The sequence below is a fragment of the Aegilops tauschii genome, chromosome 6, assembly GCF_002575655.3.
Source record: "Aegilops tauschii subsp. strangulata cultivar AL8/78 chromosome 6, Aet v6.0, whole genome shotgun sequence".
Lineage (NCBI taxonomy): Eukaryota > Viridiplantae > Streptophyta > Magnoliopsida > Poales > Poaceae > Aegilops > Aegilops tauschii.
In genome coordinates, this window is record NC_053040.3 from 405,966,824 (window position 1) to 405,989,423 (window position 22,600).

Here is a 22,600-nt window from a genome sequence, read left to right on the forward strand (position 1 = left end):
CTTCGTAGAATATGTGGGAGCCAATATGGGCATCCAGGTCCCGCTATTGGTTATTGACCGGAGACGTGTCTCGGTCATGTCTACATAGTTCTCGAACCCGTAGGGTCCGCACGCTTAACGTTACGATGACAGTTATATTATGAGTTTATATGTTTTGATGTACCGAAGGTTGTTCGGAGTCCCGGATGTGATCACGGACATGACGAGCAGTCTCGAAATGGTCGAGACATAAAGATTGATATATTGGAAGCCTATGTTTGGACATCAGAAGTGTTCCGGGTGAAATCGGGATTTTTCCGGAGTACCGGGAGGTTACCGGAACCCCCCGGTAACTTAATGGGCCTTAGTGGGCCTAGGTGGAAGAGAGGAGAGGAGGCTAGGGCAGGGCCGCGCCCCCTTCCCCCCCAGTCCGAATAGGACAAGGAGAGGGGGGGCGGCGCCCCCCTTCCTTCCTCCCCTCCACCTCTTCCCCTCTTCCACTCCTAGTCCAACAAGGAAAGGGGGGAGTCCTACTCCCGGTAGGAGTAGGACTCCTCCTGGCGCGCCACACCTCCTAGGTCGGCGGCCTCCCCCTTGCTCCTTTATATACGGGGGCAGGGGGGCACCTCTAGACACACAATTGATCAACGATCTTTTAGCCGTGTGCGGTGCCCCCCTCCACCATATTACACCTCGATAATATCGTAGCGGAGCTTAGGCGAAGCCCTGCGTCGGTAGAACATCATCACCGTCACCACGCCGTCGTGCTGACGAAACTCTCCCTCAACACTCGGCTGGATCGGAGTTCGAGGGACGTCATCGAGCTGAACGTGTGCTGAACTCGGAGGTGTCGTGCGTTCGGTACTTGATCAGTCGGATCGTGAAGACGTACGACTACATCAACCGCGTTGTGTTAACGCTTCCGCTATCGGTCTACGAGGGTACGTGGACAACACTCTCCCCTCTCGTTGCTATGCATCACCATGATCTTGCGTGTGCGTAAGAATTTTTTTGAAATTACTACGTTCCCCAACAGTGGTATCAGAGCCTGGTTTTATGCGTTGATGTTATGCACGAGTAGAACACAAGTGAGTTGTGGGCGATATAAGTCATACTGCTTACCAGCATGTCATGCTTTGGTTCGGCGGTATTGTGAGATGAAGCGGCCCGGACCGACATTACGCGTACGCTTACGCGAGACTGGTTTCACCGTTGCGAGCACTCGTTGCTTAAAGGTGACCGGCGGGTGTCTGTCTCTCTCACTTTAGTTGAACCGAGTGTGGCTACGCCCGGTCCTTGCGAAGGTTAAAACAACACCAACTTGACAAACTATCGTTGTAGTTTTGATGCGTAGGTAAGAACGGTTCTTGCTAAAGCCCGTAGCAGCCACGTAAAACTTGCAACAACAAAGTAGAGGACGTCTAACTTGTTTTTGCAGGGCATGTTGTGATGTGATATGGTCAAGACATGATACTGAATTTTATTGTATGAGATGATCATGTTTTGTAACTGAGTTATCGGCAACTGGCAGGAGCCATATGGTTGTCGCTTTATTGTATGCAATGCAATCGCCATGTAATTGTTTTACTTTATCACTAAGCGGTAGCGATAGTCGTAGAAACAATAGTTGGCGAGACGACAACGATGCTTCGATGGAGATCAAGGTGTCACGCCGATGACGATGGTGATCATGACGGTGCTTCAGAGATGGAGATCACAAGCACAAGATGATGATGGCCATATCATATCACTTATATTGATTGCATGTGATGTTTATCTTTTATGCATCTTATCTTGCTTTGATTGATGGTAGCATTATAAGATGATCCTTCACTAAATTATCAAAGTATAAGTGTTCTCCCTGAGTATGCACTGTTGCGAAAGTTCTTCGTGCTGAGACACCACGTGATGATCGGGTGTGATAGGCTCTACGTTCAAATACAACGGGTGCAAAACAGTTGCACACGCAGAATACTCAGGTTAAACTTGACGAGCCTAGCATATAACAGATATGGTCTCGGAACACGGAGACCGAAAGGTCGAGCGTGAATCATATAGTAGATATGATCAACATAGTGATGTTCACCATTGAAACTACTCCATCTCACGTGATGATCGGACATGGTTTAGTTGATATGGATCACGTGATCACTTAGAGGATTAGAGGGATGTCTATCTGAGTGGGAGTTCTTAAGTAATATGATTAATTGAACTTGAATTTATCATGAACTTAGTACCTGATAGTATTTTGCTTGTCTATGTTAATTATAGATAGATGGCCCATGCTGTTGTTCCGTTGAATTTTAATGCGTTTCTTGAGAAAGCAAAGTTGAAAGATGATGGTAGCAATTACACGAACTGGGTCCGTAACTTGAGGATTATCCTCATTGCTACACAGAAGAATTATGTCCTGGAAGCACCGTTGGGTGCCAGGCCTGCTGTAGGAGCAACACCAGATGTTATGAACGTCTGGCAGAGCAAAGCTGATGACTACTCGATAGTTCAGTGTGCCATGCTTTACGGCTTAGAACCGGGTCTTCAACGACGTTTTGAACGTCATGGAGCATATGAGATGTTCCAGGAGTTGAAGTTAATATTTCAAGCAAATGCCCGGATTGAGAGATATGAAGTCTCCAATAAGTTCTGCAGCTGCAAGATGGAAGAGAATAGTTCTGTCAGTGAGCATATACTCAAAATGTCTGGGTATAACAATCACTTGATTCAACTGGGAGTTAATCTTCCGGATGATAGCGTCATTGACAGAATTCTTCAATCACTGCCACCAAGTTACAAGAGCTTCGTGATGAACTATAATATGCAAGGGATGAGTAACTCAATTCCCGAGCTCTTCGCAATGCTAAAGGCTGCGGACGTAGAAATCAAAAAGGAGCATCAAGTGTTGATGGTCAATAAGACCACTAGTTTCAAGAAAAAGGGTAAAGGGAAGAAGAAGGGGAACTTCAAGAAGAACAGCAAACAAGTTGCTGCTCAGGAGAAGAAACCCAAGTCTGGACCTAAGCCTGAAACTAAGTGCTTCTACTGCAAGCAGACTGGTCACTGGAAGCGGAACTGCCCCAAGTATTTGGCGGATAAGAAGGATGGCAAGGTGAACAAAGGTATATGTGATATACATGTTATTGATGTGTACCTTACTAATGCTCGCAGTAGCACCTGGGTATTTGATACTGGTTCTGTTGCTAATATTTGCAACTCGAAACAGGGGCTACGGATTAAGCGAAGATTGGCTAAGGACGAGGTGACGATGCGCGTGGGAAATGGTTCCAAAGTCGATGTAATCGCGGTCGGCACGCTACCTCTACATCTACCTTTGGGATTAGTTTTAGACCTAAATAATTGTTATTTGGTGCCAGCGTTAAGCATGAACATTATATCTAGATCTTGTTTGATGCGAGACGGTTATTCATTTAAATCAGAGAATAATGGTTGTTCTATTTATATGAGTAATATCTTTTATGGTCATGCACCCTTGAAGAGTGGTCTATTTTTGTTGAATCTCGATAGTAGTGATACACATATTCATAATATTAAAACCAAAAGATGCAGAGTTGATAATGACAGTGCAACTTATTTGTGGCACTGCCGTTTAGGTCATATCGGTGTAAAGCGCATGAAGAAACTCCATACTGATGGACTTTTGGAATCACTTGATTATGAATCACCTGGTACTTGCGAACCGTGCCTCATGGGAAAGATGACTAAAACACCGTTCTCCGGAACTATGGAGAGAGCAACAGATTTGTTGGAAATCATACATACAGATGTATGTGGTCCGATGAATATTGAGGCTCGTGGTGGATATCGTTATTTTCTCACCTTCACAGATGATTTGAGCAGATATGGGTATATCTACTTAATGAAACATAAGTCTGAAACATTTGAAAAGTTCAAAGAATTTCAGAGTGAAGTTGAAAATCATCGTAACAAGAAAATAAAATTTCTACGATCTGACGTGGAGGAGAATATTTGAGTTATGAGTTTGGTCTTCATTTGAAACAATGCGGAATAGTTTCGCAACTCACGCCACCCGGAACACCACAGCGTAATGGTGTGTCCGAACGTCGTAATCGTACTTTACTAGATATGGTGCGATCTATGATATCTCTTACTGATTTACCGCTATCGTTTTGGGGTTATGCTTTAGAGACGGCTGCATTCACGTTAAATAGGGCACCATCAAAATCCGTTGAGACGACGCCTTATGAATTGTGGTTTGGCAAGAAACCAAAGTTGTCGTTTCTTAAAGTTTGGGGTTGCGATGCTTATGTGAAAAACCTTCAACCTGATAAGCTCGAACCCAAATCGGAGAAATGTGTCTTCATAGGATACCCAAAGGAGACTATTGGGTACACCTTCTATAACAGATCCGAAGGCAAAACTTTTGTTGCTAAATTCAGAAATTTTCTAGAGAAGGAGTTTCTCTCAAAAGAAGTGAGTGGGAGGAAAGTAGAACTTGATGAGGTAACTGTACCTGCTCCCTTATTGGAAAGTAGTTCATCACAGAAACCAGTTTCTGCGACACCTACGCCAATTAGTGAGGAAGTTAATGATGATGATCATGAAACTTCAGATCAAGTTATTACTGAACCTCGTAGATCAACCAGAGTAAGATCCGCACCAGAGTGGTACGGTAATCCTGTTCTGGAGGTTATGTTACTAGACCATGACGAACCTACGAACTATGAAGAAGCGATGGTGAGCCTAGATTCCGCAAAATGGCTTGAGGCCATGAAATCCGAGATGGGATCCATGTATGAGAACAAAGTATGGACTTTGGTTGACTTGCCCGATGATCGGCAAGCCATTGAAAATAAATGGATCTTCAAGAAGAAGACTGACGCTAACGGTAATGTTACTGTCTATAAAGCTCGACTTGTTGCGAAAGGTTTTCGACAAGTTCAAGGGATTGACTACGATGAGACCTTCTCACCCGTAGCGATGCTTAAGTCTGTCCGAATCATGTTAGCAATTGCCACATTTTATGATTATGAAATTTGGCAAATGGATGTCAAAACTGCATTCCTGAATGGATTTCTGGAAGAAGAGTTGTATATGATGCAACCAGAAGGTTTTGTCGATCCAAAGGGAGCTAACAAAGTGTGCAAGCTCCAGCGATCCATTTATGGACTGGTGCAAGCCTCTCGGAGTTGGAATAAACGCTTTGATAGTGTGACCAAAGCATTTGGTTTTATACAGACTTTTGGAGAAGCCTGTTTTTACAAGAAAGTGAGTGGGAGCTCTGTAGCATTTCTGATATTATATGTGGATGACATATTGCTGATTGGAAATGATATAGAATTTCTGGATAGCATAAAGGGATACTTGAATAAGAGTTTTTCAATGAAAGACCTCGGTGAAGCTGCATATATATTGGGCATCAAGATTTATAGAGATAGATCAAGACGCTTAATTGGACTTTCACAAAGCACATACCTTGACAAAGTTTTGAAAAAGTTCAAAATGGATCAAGCAAAGAAAGGGTTCTTGCCTGTGTTACAAGGTGTGAAATTGAGTAAGACTCAATGCCCGACCACTGCAGAAGATAGAGAGAAGATGAAAGATGTTCCCTATGCTTCAGCCATAGGCTCTATCATGTATGCGATGCTGTGTACCAGACCTGATGTATGCCTTGCTATAAGTCTAGCAGGAAGGTACCAAAGTAATCCAGGAGTGGATCACTGGACAGCGGTCAAGAACATCCTGAAATACCTGAAAAGGACTAAGGATATGTTTCTCGTATATGGAGGTGACAAAGAGCTCATCGTAAATGGTTACGTTGATGCAAGCTTTGACACTGATCCGGACGATTCTAAATCGCAAACCGGATACGTGTTTACATTGAACAGTGGAGCTGTCAGTTGGTGCAGTTCTAAACAAAGCTTCGTGGCGGGATCTACATGTGAAGCGGAGTACATAGCTGCTTCGGAAGCAGCAAATGAAGGAGTCTGGATGAAGGAGTTCATATCCGATCTAGGTGTCATACCTAGTGCATCGGGTCCAATGAAAATCTTTTGTGACAATACTGGTGCAATTGCCTTGGCAAAGGAATCCAGATTTCACAAGAGAACCAAGCACATCAAAAGACGCTTCAATTCCATACGGGATTTAGTCCAGGTGGGACACATAGAAATTTGCAAGATACATACGGATCTGAATGTTGCAGACCCATTGACTAAGCCTCTTCCACGAGCAAAACATGATCAGCACCAAGGCTCCATGGGCGTAAGAATCATTACTGTGTAATCTAGATTATTGACTCTAGTGCAAGTGGGAGACTGAAGGAAATATGCCCTAGAGGCAATAATAAAGTTATTATTTATTTCCTTATATCATGATAAATGTTTATTATTCATGCTAGAATTGTATCAACCGGAAACATGATACATGTGTGAATACATAGACAAACAGAGTGTCACTAGTATGCCTCTACTTGACTAGCTCGTTAGTCAAAGATGGTTATGTTTCCTAGCCATAGACATGAGTTGTCATTTGATTAATGGGATCACATCATTAGGAGAATGATGTGATTGACTTGACCCATTCCGTTAGCTTAGCACTCGATCGTTTAGTATGTTGCTATTGCTTTCTTCATGACTTATACATGTTCCTATGACTATGAGATTATGCAACTCCCGTTTACCGGAGGAACAATTTGTGTGCTACCAAACGTCACAACATAACTGGGTGATTATAAAGGTACTCTACAGGTGTTTCCGAAGGTACTTGTTGGGTTGGCGTATTTCGAGATTAGGATTTGTCACTCCGATTGTCGGAGAGGTATCTCTGGGCCCTCTCGGTAATGCACATCACTTAAGCCTTGCAAGCATTGCAACTAATGAGTTTGTTGCGAGATGATGTATTACGGAACGAGTAAAGAGACTTCCCGGTAACGAGATTGAACTAGGTATTAAGATACCAACGATCGAATCTCGGGCAAGTAACATACCGATGACAAAGGGAACAACGTATGTTGTTATGCGGTCTTACCGATAAAGATCTTCGTAGAATATGTGGGAGCCAATATGGGCATCCAGGTCCCGCTATTGGTTATTGACCGGAGACGTGTCTCGGTCATGTCTACATAGTTCTCGAACCCGTAGGGTCCGCACGCTTAACGTTACGATGACAGTTATATTATGAGTTTATATGTTTTGATGTACCGAAGGTTGTTCGGAGTCCCGGATGTGATCACGGACATGACGAGGAGTCTCAAAATGGTCGAGACATAAAGATTGATATATTGGAAGCCTATGTTTGGACATCGAAAGTGTTCCGGGTGAAATCGGGATTTTTCCGGAGTACCGGGAGGTTACCGGAACCCCCCGGTAACTTAATGGGCCTTAGTGGGCCTAGGTGGAAGAGAGGAGAGGAGGCTAGGGCAGGGCCGCGCCCCCCTTCCCGCCAGTCCGAATAGGACAAGGAGAGGGGGGCGGCGCCCCCCTTCCTTCCTCCCCTCCACCTCTTCCCCTCTTCCACTCCTAGTCCAACAAGGAAAGGGGGGGAGTCCTACTCCCGGTAGGAGTAGGACTCCTCCTGGCGCGCCACACCTCCTAGGCCGGTGGCCTCCCCATTGCTCCTTTATATACGGGGGCAGGGGGGCACCTCTAGACACACAATTTATCAACGATCTTTTAGCCGTGTGCGGTGCCCCCCTCCACCATATTACACCTCGATAATATCGTAGCGGAGCTTAGGCGAAGCCCTGCTTCGATAGAACATCATCACCGTCACCACGCTGTCGTGCTGACGAAACTCCCCTCAACACTCGGCTGGATCGGAGTTCGAGGGACGTCATCGAACTGAACATGTGCTGAACTCGGAGGTGCCGTGCGTTCGGTACTTGATCGGTCGGATCGTGAAGACGTACGACTACATCAACCACGTTGTGTTAACGCTTCCGCTATCGGTCTACGAGGGTACGTGGACAACACTCTCCCCTCTCCTTGCTATGCATCACCATGATCTTGCGTGTGCGTAGGAATTTTTTTGAAATTACTACGTTCCCCAACAGAGCTCGTGTGCAAGGGTGAAGGTCATGGCCAAGATGGTGGTCGAGGGATGTTGGTCAAGATGGGAATGGGCCGACCCGGACCTGGCCTTGGACCTAGCCCCATGGTCCCAAGGTCAATATGTGAGGCCATGGGTCGGACCATCAAAAAATTGTGGCCTCACTGACCCGTTGGATACATGAGGCCGACCCAAAATCTAGGGAATTCGCTCTTACAGCTCTGTTTGCACAGTCAGTGAAATGACAAGATCTAATCTTTCCACGTATCTAATTTCGTGTGCTCGCTAATTATTTCTGATCCATCGATTTTGTTTTTTGATCCATCGACTCTGTTAATGTAAAGGAAAAAGTCTAAGCGAAAATGCCACACCTTGGGCCGATCTGCTCGTTTGAGATAGTATACAGGTATCACGTACATATGATCAGTGAGCTATTACGCACTCTTTAAAGGGTGGCTGCTTCTAGGCAAACCTCCTGGCTGTCTTTGCACCCCCACCTCCTTTATCACTGAGCGGTCATTTAGGGGCCTTAGCTGGTGATCCGGGCAGTTTCCCTCTCGACGATGAAGCTTATCCCCCATCGTCTCACTGGCCGACCATGTGCACGGCAAGGAAAAAAAATCTAACCTAAACAAATGTCGTATGCCAAAACGGCTGGAGATTAGCTCTAGGAGATTGTCTACCAAATATACAGGAGATCCTATCAAATACTATAGACATAATTTAATACGTGGATTTTTGGGACATGGTGCCACGCAAGGATGTTATCCTGACCAACGATTGTTGCTATGTGATTCATACTTAATATAGTGATTAATTGAATACTTCGGCAATGTGTAGGAATAGGCAAGCAATACACAATCTATACATAATACCAGTTTGTCCTCTTGCTGAAATGCATGTCAGAACTATTGATACATAAATGCAAGAGGGAGTTATCTAATAAACGTCGCAGATAAAGTATGCAGTCTGTTTAAATGAGCAGCTGGGTTGGCATGTAACATCTTAATGGTTCACTCAATGCGCATGTGGACTCATGTGATTATGATCACATTTGATTTTTGTTTGCTTAGCTCCACCATTGTTAGTGCATGTTTAGCTAGACTAGGTTTCATATCAGCAAAATAAAGTAATTATATACATCAAGATTATGGGCACCCAGTTGTATGCTCACGCGAGTGCGACTTAAACATTAACACATGTTGGTCTAACGCAATAACAAAAACCAGCATTAGATTTATTTTTTCCATGGAGTACAGTAAATAGATTTATTTTTTCCATGGAGTACAGTAAATATGTAGTGGGGCAGGAGGCATTAAGACAAGAGGGCAGTGCGGTGCATTAATCCTAGTAAATGAGATGGTCAGGTCTGTTGCAATTTGTCACTTTTTTCAAGGATGCGTCAAAAGCTTGACGCATCAGAAGCATAGATAGAAAGTGCCAAGAATGGCAAACAAGTCTTTACAACTCCACGACTTACAAAGCCAAAAGGATGATCCACATGCGGATCACTCGCCGCTATCCAACCTCACTACTCTACGTGGCAAGGAGCCGTGCTCACGGAGCAAACCCGCGGCCCTCCAGTCCTGCCCCCCTCGTCAATCCTCCTAAGCACTACCTCTGCCGAGCGGGAAGCATCATTGAACACTATGTCATTCCGGTGTCTCCAGATCGTCCATGCCACAAGGGTGACCACCGTCCAAATCTCTTTCCTTAGCTGCCTCTGCGGAGTGAGGGCGGTCCACCATTGCACCAAGGTAGCATCTGCCGTAGGCATCCAAGAAGGCTTACCCCACGCATTGGTAATACAGGACCAAACTTGCCTAGCAAACACACACCCCAACAGCAAGTGGTCAATGGTCTCCTGGGCTTGGTCACAAAAAGGACATGCAGAGGGGTGAGGCAAGTGACGTCTTTGGAGTCTATCTGTTGTCCAACATCTGTTCCGTGCCGCAAGCCATGCAAAGACCTTGCAAGTGGCCGGCGCCCTGGATCTCCAAATCTGAGTAGCGCCGTTCGCCTCAATCCTACCCGCAAAACATGCCATGTAAGCGGATTTAGCCGAGAACTGCCCAGTGCTGTCCCAAGCCCAATGGATCCTATCCTCCGTCCCTGGCGTGAGATCCACATCCTGCATTCTGTCCACCAGAGCAATGAACTCGAGCAGAGCACGCGTTGTCATGTCCGGGGAAATATCTTGCCACCATCCTTCCACCATGGCCTGCCTGACCGTCTTCAGCCGCGCTGGCTTTCTCACAAAAGCATACAGGTTAGGCATTAGCTCCTCAATCCGGCCATCCCAGAGGCACCAATTAGTCCAGAAGCGCGCTGATTCGCCGTCGCCAAGCACGCAACGTGTTGCCGCTCTGTAGATCCCCAAGGACTCGCACGAAACTTGCAGATTGAACTCGTTCCAAGGTCTGTGGGGGTCAGTTCTCTCGAGCCATGGCCATCTTGCCCGCAGCGCCGCGTTCAATAGTCTCAAATTGGGAATCCCCAGGCCGCCGAGATCCTTGGGCGTGCAAACCTGATCCCAAGCCACCAGGCAGTGGCCTCCCTGCATGTCTCGACGCCCCTTCCACAGAAATCCATAGCAGATCTTGTTGGCTGCTGTAATAGTCTTGACAGGCAGATCGATCGCCATCATGGCATGAATAGGCATGGAGGCAAGCGTAGTACGAATGAGCTCCAGCCTGCCCGCGCGGAAGAGAAGCCTGGCCTGCCAGGCAGGCAATCGGTCAGCCATCTTGTCGATCAGCTACCGTAACTGCGCGGCCGAAATCTTCCGTAAACCCAAGGGCAGCCCAAGGTACTGACAGGGCCAACCCAGCACCTGACACTCCATCTCGGTGGCGATCTGAAGCACCTGCTCCTCCGTACATCTGATTGGGTGGGCGGAACTCTTGATTAGATTCGTGTGTAGGCCCGACGCCGCGCCAAAGTCGTGAAGCAACACCGTGCATGCCCTGAGACTCTGCAGATCTGGCTTGATGAAAGTAACCACGTCGTCAGCATATATGGACGTGGTACTCCGAAGGCCATTGGGCGTGAGAGGCCGCAGCACCCCAGCCACCGAGGCCGAGCGTAGGAGGTGGTGAAGAGCTTCCATCACCAGGACGAACAGAAGTGGCGAGGCTGGGTCCCCCTGCCGCAGGCCCTGTCTGTTGTAGATGATCTCGCCGGGAATGCCATTGAGTAGCACCCTAGTGGAAGAAGATGCAAGTAAACCGGCAATCCACGACGTCCACTTGGCTCCAAATCCCATGTGCCGTAACACATCCATCAAGAAGGCCCAGTTCACCGTGTCGAAGGCCTTCGTAATATCTAGCTTGAGCATCACCGCATCCTTCTTAGTGGCATGTAGCTTCCTAGCCAGCCCTTGCACCATCATATAATTGTCATGGAGCCATCTCCCCTTGATGAACGCGCTCTGGTGCGCCCCGACCAAGTCCGACATCTCCTCGGCCAACCGAATAGCCAACACCTTCGCCACAAGCTTCGGGAAACTATGTATCAAGCTAATGGGTCGGAACTCCCGGATCTCCATCGCGGCTGCCGTCTTGGGTAGCAAAGTGATGAAGGCCTGATTAATGGACGTGAGACCACGGAAATCCAGTCTCTGTAGGGAACCGAACGCCTCCATCACGTCGTCCTTAATGACCGACCAACAAGCCACATAAAACCTGGGCGGGAACCCGTCGGGCCCCGGCGCCTTATCCAAGCCTTGCGCGCACACCGCGGCCAAAACTTCCTCCTCAGTGAAATCACGGTCCAAATGATCTAGAACCTTACGTGGCATACCAATTTCCTCCAAGTTGAGCGTGAAATCCCTCTTAGCAGACTCCCCAAGCAAATGGGAGAAGAAGGAGCCCACGGCCTCGGCCATAACCTCGTGGTCAGCAGTCAGAACTCCGTCCACCCGAAGCTTGGGGATGTAGTTTTTTCGACGACGGTGACTAGCGTGGGCATGAAAATATTGCGTGCACGCATCCCCCTCCCGCAGCCTCAGAACCCTAGACCGCTGCCTAGCGATCGTGCGCTCAAGCGAAGCCAAACCCAACAGCTTATGCTTGAGCAGCCTCCTGAGCTCCATTTCCTCCACCGTAAGGACACGACTCTCCATGGCGACATCGAGTCGCAAGATGACCTCATTGGCGATGCGGATTTGCTGCTTGATACTTCCGACGTACTTGTTGCTCCAACTGGCCAAGCACTTGGCCGTAGCCTTTAGCTTGGCCGCAAGTTTCTTGAAAGGATTCCGCACCCACGGCTGACTGCTCCACGCCGACTGAACCACGTCCTGGAAACCATCTATCTTCGTCCAAAAGGACTCGAAGTGAAATCGCCGACCTCTCCGCAAGTTGGCCTCAAGCACCAGGTGCAACGGACAGTGGTCGGAAACACCCGTGCTGAGCGCAGAGAGAAACGATGCTGGGTATAGGGCCTCCCACTCCACAGACACAAGCACTCTGTCCAACTTCTCCAACGTGGGCGCTGTGCGCTCGTTCGACCAGGTGTACCTCCTGCCGTTAAGGTAGACCTCATGCATGTCCAAGTCCGAGATGCATCTCCTAAACCGCCCCATCATCTGCCTATTTATTCTGTCGTTGCTCTTGTCGGACGGGTCCGCAATCAGGTTGAAATCACCGGAGAGCATCCAGGGACCTGCATGTAAACCCCGGATCTCCCTAAGCTCCTGCATGAAAACGATCTTCTCCACGTCCTCCTGGGGCCCGTACACCCCGGTGAACCACCAACCAACCGACTCTAGACATTGCACCCATGCCGTGACCGAATTGTCCGTGACATGGGGGTTTGAAAGCTGCACACCACTCGACTTGGCTGCAAACAGAACGCCACCGCGCGTCCCCACCGCAGGCGCGTAGAAGAACCGATCGAATGCCGGACCAAGGCATTGCCGCACAAGTGCAGGGGTCATGTCCTGGATTTTTGTTTCCTGAAGGCAGACAACACTCGCTCCCGAGCCCGAAATGACGTTATTTATAGCATTGCGTTTCGCCGGGTTGTTCATCCCGCGTACATTCCACACCACCACAACCTGGCTCGGATCAGCCATAGAGAAGGCCTACGAGCAACCAAGGGGGCAGCACCTAAAGTGCTACCTCCCCCACATCCCTCCCGAGAGGCAAAACATCGGCTTGCCAACCAAAAAGGCCAACAATGGCCCCGATATGCGCCTGCTGTAGCGGCCTAGAGAAGAGCTCAATATACGCCTGCATGGCCGCGTCGCCAATCACCTCACCCTCACGCCACTTACATGGTCTGCTACGCCTGTTCTTTACGTCGTCTCTGCTGGTTGGTGTATTATCATGTGTGTGCATGGTATATGTGATTAGAGTTCTCATAATTATCAATCGCTCTGTTACGACTTCCATAATCCTGCTGCATTCACACAAAGACCAGCCGGTTGTCTGCGTTCTAGGTGAGCAAGCATGACGTACTACCAGATACATGCAGTACTACCGAATGTTTAAGAAGGTCGACAGTAGTGTGGTGCAGCTAGCCGTGGGGACTGACATGTTAATCAAAGCGCGTACGCTTCAATGAGTGAGGCTGCCTTTGTGGGCCATCTCCTGACAAGGTCAGAGGTAATACATGATCTATACTAATTGTATACCGTGGATAGAATTCATTATATAGACTCGATGTATTAGAGATGCACGAATCACGTGGGAACGGTCGGTCATGATACCGACCTTGCATGGCTGCATGTCCACTCATGATTTATCGACTCTGTAGAGTATATACTTCCTGTATCAGACTGGGTCGGCCCGTCTGACCCATCGGATCGCACGGGGCCGGCTCTGTTGACCCGTATATCGTTTAAAGCCAACCCATTTGGCCCATTGCCCTCGACTTGGGTCGGGTCAGTAACCCAGCGGGCCGACCCGACCCATTCCCATCTTGAGTTGTTGGAGTCAAGTGTTGGAGGCAGGCAACGGTGAGCTCATTGGAGGTGGTGGATGAAGCGGAGGTAGTCACTGTAGTTGGTTCGCGCGAGAAGAACGAGAGATATGGATTATGGATTTTTTAATTGCCTCGGTGAATTTGGCATCCGAGCAACTACTTGCTTCGGTTCCCGAAATATTTTTATGCCACCGATTGGGTAATGGAGGGCACCCGTGTCAAATGAAGTAAAAGTCAATTTAGCACCGGTTTTGGCCTACATAGTGGACTAGTGGTGGGTCTAATATAGCATCTGTTGAGACCTTCCGGACCTTTCCTCTCTGTTAAAAAAAATGAGGATGCCAAAATGTACTTAAACAATCACAAGTAGCCACATTTGGACCATTCAGCTATAAAAAATCACAACTAGCGACCATCCAAAGAAAATACGTAGAACCTACCACCAAGAACAATACTCACGCTCACACATAGTCTGCCAACAATTGCATCAAGCTAGCTAGCCGGCCAATTATTTAAAAGCCGGCCAAAAAATATATAAAAAAGTTATGCATTGGTTCCGATCAAAAGTCAAATGTTCTCTGAAATAGAAGATGCTTTTCTTCACCACTAATTTCAGCATAAAGTGCTGCAGATGATGAACTGATCGGCATATGCAAGTCAAGCAAAGCTATAGCTCGAGATGGCAGCGGAGCCTCTCTCCAATGGCGCCGCCCACCAGTCAGTGCCTGGACGCTACATACTCCCCGTGCACAAGAGGCCGTCTTATTCCGCCAATGGCAAGGTGGCGCCGCCGATGCTGCCTGTAGTTGATCTCGGCGGAGACGACGACGGCAGGATCGCCGAGGAGATCATCCGCGCGGGGCGGGAGTTCGGTTTCTTCCAGGTGGTCAACCACGGCGTGCCGGAGGAGGTAATGGGCGCCATGATGCGCGCGGCCGAGGAGTTCTTTGGACTGCCGGCGAATGAGAAGATGGCATACTACTCGACCGACGGCAAGCAGCTCCCGCGGTTCCACACGAGCGTCCGGAACGGCGCCGGCGAGGAGTTCCTGTACTGGCGGGACTGCCTCAAGCTCGGCTGCCACCCGCCGGAGTGGCCGGACAACCCGCGCGGGCTCGGGGCGGCGCTGGAGCCGTACACGGCCGCCGTGATGGCGGCGGCGCGGCGCGTTCTGCGCCTCGCCGCCGTCGGGCTGGGGCTCGGCGAGGAGCACTTCGAGGGGTCGCTCAGCGGCGGCGCGATGATGAACGTGAACCACTACCCGCCGTGCCCGGACCCGAGCGTCACCCTCGGCATCGCGCCGCACTGCGACCCCGGCCTCGTCACCGTGCTCATGGAGAACGTCGGCGGCGGCCTGCAGATGCTGGTCCACGACGACGGCGACGCAGGCGGCGGAGGAACGATGTGGGTGGACGTGGACGCCGCGCCGGGGGCGCTGGTCCTCAATTTTGGGCATCAGATGGAGGTGGTCAGCAACGGGCGCCTGCGCAGCGGCGAGCACCGCGTCGTCACCGGCGCACGCGTCGCGCGGACCTCGCTGGCCTCGTTCGTGTGGCCCGAGCTTTGGTGCACCGTCGCGCCGGCGCAGGAGCTGGTGCTGGACGCAGGCGAGGGCCCTCTGTACAGGCCCTACTCCTACGGCGAATTTCTCGGTGTGTACGTCGCCGAGGCTGGGGACAGGGACGCCGTCATGGCGCATTTCAAGCACTGATCACTTGTCGGCTTAATTTTCTGTACATGCATGTTTTTTGGATAATAATTCTTCTTGTATTACGGACAGAATTTTAAGGTTTACAATCTCGTCTTCCAATGTGTATGACGCCCGCTAGACTAGAAACAAAAACAAGCCACACCGCGGTCTGGCATTGGGTTCTACCGCAGTTCGCCATAGATTAACGACTAGGTCTCAACATCTTACAAGGTCTCAATGTAGTTTTTGTATTACTCAGATTGGTCGTACTGCTAATTATGCTAGTCAATATAGTATACGGCAAACTTTGATAGAACCCAATGTCAGGCTGCAGTGTGGCTTGGTTCTGGACCAGTGAGCGTCACAGACATCGTAAGATGAGATTCTAACACTTAAACTTCCTAAGTAATACAAGAATTATTAGAGCAAATTTACTTCAAGAAAGTTTCTTTTCATGGTGTCACCAAAGTCTTTCTAAGTTGTTATGAATGGGTCATGACTTAGATGGTTAGATTCCTTATGGTGTAGCAAAGCGAATGTTGTTCGTGCAAGGTGAGACTTAGGGCATCTTTAGTGTGAACCCTCAAAACGCCTACAAATGTCTGAACTGAGGTGTATGGACTTTGCAAGCCATCCAACATAGTACCCCGTCGGTCCGCAGACGCCCCCGCCTGTCCGAAATCCCGCAAACCGGACGCGAACCAGGGGAGGTTTGCGGGAGTTCGGACGTCCGCCACGTACGCGCCTGAACGCTACATCCCAACCAAAACCCAATCTGCACGAAGTGGTTGCCGCACATTCATGCTGGTCAAGCAGCTCTAGAGCCGACGTGACTCCACGACATTGTTGCCGGTCAAAGCGACGAGACTGGAAGAGCGGGCGGCGCCGCTTCAGTGCCAACGCGGCGACCGAGAAGCCTACTCCGGCCGGTGTGCCGCATTGAAGTCGGCTGCCCGTTCGTTTGCCTGGCTGCGGCTATTTAAGTACAACTCTGGCGCTATCCACACCACACATCTCTTGGGGATCGTAGCAGAAATTTAAAATTTTCTACGCATCACCAAGATCAATCTATGGAGTCATCTAGCAACGAGAGAGGAGAGTGCATCTACATACCCTTGTAGATCGCGAGCGGAAGCGTTCAAGAGAACGGGGTTGATGGAGTCGTACTCGTCGTGATCCAAATCACCGATGACCGAGCGCCGAACGGACGACACCTCCGCGTTCAACACACGTACGGTTGGGGAAGACGTCTCCTCCTTCTTGATCCAGCAAGGGGAGGAAGAGGTTGATGGAGATCCAGCAGCACGACGGCGTGGTGGTGGAAGCAACGGGGATCTCGGCAGGGCTTCGCCAAGCTCAGCGAGAGGGAGAGGTGTCACGGGAGGGAGAGGGAGGCGCCAGGGGCTTTTGTGCGCAGCCCTCCCTCCCCGCTCTTTATATAGGGGTCCAGGGGGGCGCCGGCCCCTAGAGATCCCATCTCAAGGGGGGGGGGGGGGGCGGCGGCCAAGGGGGGGAACTTGCCCCCCAAGTCAAGTGGGGCGCCCCCCACCCCCAGGGTTTCCAACCCTAGGCGCAGGGGAGGCCCAAGGGGGGCGCACCAGCCCACCAGGGGCTGGTTCCCTTCCCCACTTCATCCCATGGGGCCCTCCGGGATAGGTGGCCCCACCCGATGGACCCCCGGGACCCTTCTGGTGGTCCTGGTACAATACCGGTGACCCCCGAAACTTTCCCGGTGGCCGAAACTGGACTTTCTATATATAATTCTTCACCTCCGGACCATTCCGGAACTCCTCGTGACGTCCGGGATCTCATCCGGGACTCCGAACAACTTTCGGGTTACCGCATACTAGTATCTCTACAACCCTAGCGTCACCGAACCTTAAGTGTGTAGACCCTACGGGTTCGGGAGACATGCAGACATGACCGTGACGACTCTCCGGTCAATAACCAACAGCGGGATCTGGATACCCATGTTGGCTCCCACATTTTCCACGATGATCTCATCGGATGAACCACGATGTCGAGGATTCAATCAATCCCGTATACAATTCCCTTTGTCAATCGGTACGTTACTTGCCCGAGATTCGATCGTCGGTATCCCAATACCTTGTTCAATCTCGTTACCGGCAAGTCACTTTACTCGTACCGTAATGCATGATCCCGTGACCAAACACTTGGTCACATTGAGCTCGTTATGATGATGCATTACCGAGTGGGCCCAGAGATACCTCTCCGTCATACGGAGTGACAAATCCCAGTCTCGATTCGTGCCAACCCAACAGACACTTTCGGAGATACCCGTAGTGCACCTTTATAGCCACCCAGTTACGTTGTGACGTTTGGCACACCCAAAGCACTCCTATGGTATCCGGGAGTTGCACAATCTCATGGTCTAAGGAAATGATACTTGACATTTGGAAAAGCTCTAGCAAATGAACTACACGATCTTGTGCTATGCTTAGGATTGGGTCTTGTCCATCACATCATTCTCCTAATGATGTGATCCCGTTATCAATGACATCCAATGTCCATAGTCAGGAAACCATGACTATCTGTTGATCAACGAGCTAGTCAACTAGAGGCACACTAGGGACATGTTGTGGTCTATGTATTCACACATATATTACGATTTCCGGATAACACAATTATAGCATGAACAATAGACAATTATCATGAACAAGGAAATATAATAATAACCATTTTATTATTGCCTCTAGGGCATATTTCCAACAGTCTCCCACTTGCACTAGAGTCAATAATCTAGTTACATTGTGATGAATCGAACACCCATAGAGTTCTGGTGTTGATCATGTTTTGCTCTAGGGAGAGGTTTAGTTAACGGATCTGCTACATTCAGGTCCGTATGTACTTTACAAATATCTATGTCTCCATTTTGAACATTTTCACGAATGGAGTTGAAGCGACGCTTGATATGCCTGGTCTTCCTGTGAAACCTGGGCTCCTTGGCAAGGGCAATAGCTCCAGTGTTGTCACAGAAGAGAGACATCGGGCCCGACGCATTGGGAATAACTCCTAGGTCGGTAATGAACTCCTTCACCCAGATTGCTTCTTGTGCTGCCTCTGAGGCCGCCATGTATTCCGCTTCACATGTAGATCCCGCCACAATGCTTTGCTTGCAACTGCACCAGCTTACTGCCCCACCATTCAAAATATACACGTATCCGGTTTGTGACTTAGAGTCATCCAGATCTGTCTCGAAACTAGCATCGACGTAACCCTTTACGACGAGCTCTTCGTCACCTCCATAAATGAGAAACATATCCTTAGTCCTCTTCAGGTACTTCAGGGTATTCTTGACCGCTGTCCAGTGTTTCATGCCGGGATTACTTTGGTACCTTTCTACCAAACTTACGGCAAGGTTTACATCAGGTCTGGTACACAGCATGGCATACATAATAGACCCTATGGCCGAGGCATAGGGGACGACACTCATCTTTTCTCTATCTTCTGCCGTGGTCGGGCATTGAGCCGTGCTCAATTGCACACCTTGCAATACAGGCAAGAACCCCTTCTTGGACTGATCCATATTGAACTTCTTCAATATCTTGTCAAGGTACGTACTTTGTGAAAGACCAATGAGGCGTCTTGATCTATCTCTATAGATCTTGATGCCTAATATATAAGCAACTTCTCCAAGGTCCTTCATTGAAAAACACTTGTTCAAGTAGGCCTTTATGCTTCCCAAGAATTCTATATCATTTCCCATCAACAGTATGTCATCCACATATAATATGAGAAATGCTACAGAGCTCCCACTCACTTTCTTGTAAACACAGGCTTCTCCATAAGTCTGTGTAAACCCAAACGCTTTGATCATCTCATTAAATCGAATGTTCCAACTCCGAGATGCTTGCACCAGCCCATAGATGGAGCGCTGGAGCTTGCATACCTTGTTAGCATTCTTAGGATCGACAAAACCTTCCGGCTGCATCATATACAATTCTTCCTTAAGAAAGCCGTTAAGGAATGCCATTTTGACGTCCATTTGACATATCTCATAATCATAGAATGCGGCAATTGCTAACATGATTCGGACGGACTTCAGCTTCGCTACGGGTGAGAAAGTCTCATCGTGGTCAACCCCTTGAACTTGTCGATAACCCTTAGCGACAAGTCGAGCCTTATAGATGGTCACATTACCATCCGCGTCTGTCTTCTTCTTAAAGATCCATTTATTTTCTATGGCTCGCCGATCATCGGGCAAGTCAGTCAAAGTCCATACTTCGTTTTCATACATGGATCCTATCTCGGATTTCATGGCTTCTAGCCATTTGTCGGAATCTGGGCCCGCCATTGCTTCTTCATAGTTCGAAGGTTCACCGTTGTCTAACAACATGATTTCCATGACAGGGTTGCCGTACCACTCTGGCGCGGAACGTGTCCTTGTGGACCTACGAAGTTCAGTAGGAGCTTGATCTAAGGCTTCATGATCATCATCATTAACTTCCTCCCCAGTCGGTGCAGGCACCACAGGAACATCTTCCTGCGCTGCGCTACTTTCCGGTTCGGAAGGGGTGACTATCACCTCATCAAGTTCCACTTTCCTCCCACTCACTTCTTTCGAGAGAAACTCCTTCTCCAGAAAGCATCCATTCTTGGCAACAAAGACCTTGCCTTCGGATCTGAGGTAGAAGGTATACCCAATAGTTTCCTTAGGGTATCCTATGAAGACGCATTTTTCCGATTTGGGTTCGAGCTTTTTAGGTTGAAATTTCTTGACATAAGCATCGCATCCCCAAACTTTTAGAAACGACAGCTTAGGTTTCTTCCCAAACCATAATTCATACGGTGTCGTCTCAACGGATTTCGACGGAGCCCTATTTAAAGTGAATGCGGCAGTCTCTAAAGCATAGCCCCAAAATGAGAGCGGTAGATCGGTAAGAGACATCATAGATCGCACCATATCCAATAGAGTGCGATTACGACGTTCGGACACACCATTTCGCTGAGGTGTTCCAGGCGGCGTGAGTTGTGAAACTATTCCACATTTCCTTAAGTGTGTGCCAAATTCGTGACTCAAATATTCCCCTCCACGATCTGATCGTAAGAACTTTATTTTTCTGTCACGTTGATTCTCAACCTCACTCTGAAATTCCTTGAACTTTTCAAAGGTCTCAGACTTGTGTTTCATTAGGTAGACATACCCATATCTACTCAAGTCATCAGTGAGAGTGAGAACATAACGATAGCCACCGCGAGCCTCAACACTCATTGGACCGCACACATCAGTATGTATGATTTCCAATAAGTTGGTTGCTCGCTCCATTGTTCCGAAGAACGGAGTCTTGGTCATCTTACCCATGAGGCATGGTTCGCACGTGTCAAATGATTCGTAATCAAGAGACTCCAAAAGTCCATCTGCATGGAGCTTCTTCATGCGTTTGACACCAATGTGACCAAGACGGCAGTGCCACAAGTATGTGGGACTATCATTATCAACCTTACATCTTTTGGTATTCACACTATGAATATGTGTAACACTACGTTCGAGATTCATTAAGAATAAACCATTAACCAGCGGGGCATGACCATAAAGCATATCTCTCATATAAATAGAACAACCATTATTCTCGGATTTAAATGAGTAGCCATCTCGAATTAAACGAGATCCTGATACAATGTTCATGCTCAAAGCTGGCACTAAATAACAATTATTGAGGTTTAAAACTAATCCCGTAGGTAAATGTAGAGGTAGCGTGCCGACGGCGATCACATCGACCTTGGAACCATTCCCGACGCGCATCGTCACCTCGTCCTTTGCCAGTCTCCGTTTATTCCACAGCTCCATCTTTGAGTTACAGATATGAGCAACCGCACCGGTATCAAATACCCAGGAGCTACTACGAGTGCTGGTAAGGTACACATCAATAACATGTATATCACATATACCTTTGGTGTTGCCGGCCTTCTTGTCCGCTAAGTACTTGGGGCAGTTCCGCTTCCAGTGACCACTTCCCTTGCAATAAAAGCACTCAGTCTCAGGCTTGGGTCCATTCTTTGGCTTCTTCCCGGCAACTGGCTTACCGGGCGCGGCAACTCCCTTGCCGTCCTTCTTGAAGTTCTTCTTACCCTTGCCTTTCTTGAACTTAGTGGTTTTATTCACCATCAACACTTGATGTTCCTTTTTGATCTCCATCTCCGCTGATTTCAGCATTGAATATACCTCAGGAGTGGTCTTTTCCATCCCCTGCATATTGAAGTTCATCACAAAGCTCTTGTAGCTCGGTGGAAGCGACTGAAGGATTCTGTCAATGACCGCGTCATCCGGGAGATTAACTCCCAGCTGAGTCAAGCGGTTGTGTAACCCAGACATTTTGAGTATGTGCTCACTGACAGAACTATTTTCCTCCATCTTACAACTGAAGAACTTGTCAGAGACTTCATATCTCTCGACCCGGGCATGAGCTTGGAAAACCATTTTCAGCTCTTCGAACATCTCATATGCTCCGTGTTGCTCAAAACGCTTTTGGAGCCCCGGTTCTAAGCTGTAAAGCATGCCGCACTAAACGAGGAAGTAATCATCAGCACGCTGCTGCCAAGCGTTCATAACGTCTTGGTTCTCTGGGATGGGTGCGTCACCTAGCGGTGCTTCTAGGACATAATCTTTCTTGGCAGCTATGAGGATGATTCTCAGGTTCCGGACCCAGTCCGTATAGTTACTGCCATCATCTTTCAGCTTGGTTTTCTCTAGGAACGCGTTGAAGTTGAGGGCAACATTAGCGTGGGCCATTTGATCTACAAGACATATTGTAAAGATTTTAGACTAAGTTCATGATAATTAAGTTCATCTAATCAAATTATTCAATGAACTCCCACTCAGATAGACATCCCTCTAGTCATCTAAGTGAAACATGATCCGAGTCAACTAGGCCATGTCCGATCATCACGTGAGACGGACTAGTCAACATCGGTGAACATCTTCATGTTGATCGTATCTTCTATACGACTCATGCTCGA

General features: G+C 48.5%; 1 protein-coding gene across 1 annotated transcript; it reads left to right on the plus strand.

Annotated features, from left to right (window-relative positions):
* Positions 1-13,799: 13,799 nt before the first annotated feature.
* Positions 13,800-15,813, plus strand: LOC109777246 (2'-deoxymugineic-acid 2'-dioxygenase-like). The gene has a single exon (XM_020335897.4). It carries the CDS (start codon positions 14,612-14,614, stop codon positions 15,641-15,643), a length of 1,032 nt encoding a protein of 343 aa, XP_020191486.1. The 5' UTR covers positions 13,800-14,611; the 3' UTR covers positions 15,644-15,813.
* Positions 15,814-22,600: the final 6,787 nt, after the last annotated feature.

Bases quoted from the DNA above. Each gene is read 5' to 3' on its own strand.
- LOC109777246 (XM_020335897.4), top strand. From the start codon at position 14,612: ATGGCAGCGGAGCCTCTCTCCAATGGCGCCGCCCACCAGTCAGTGCCT.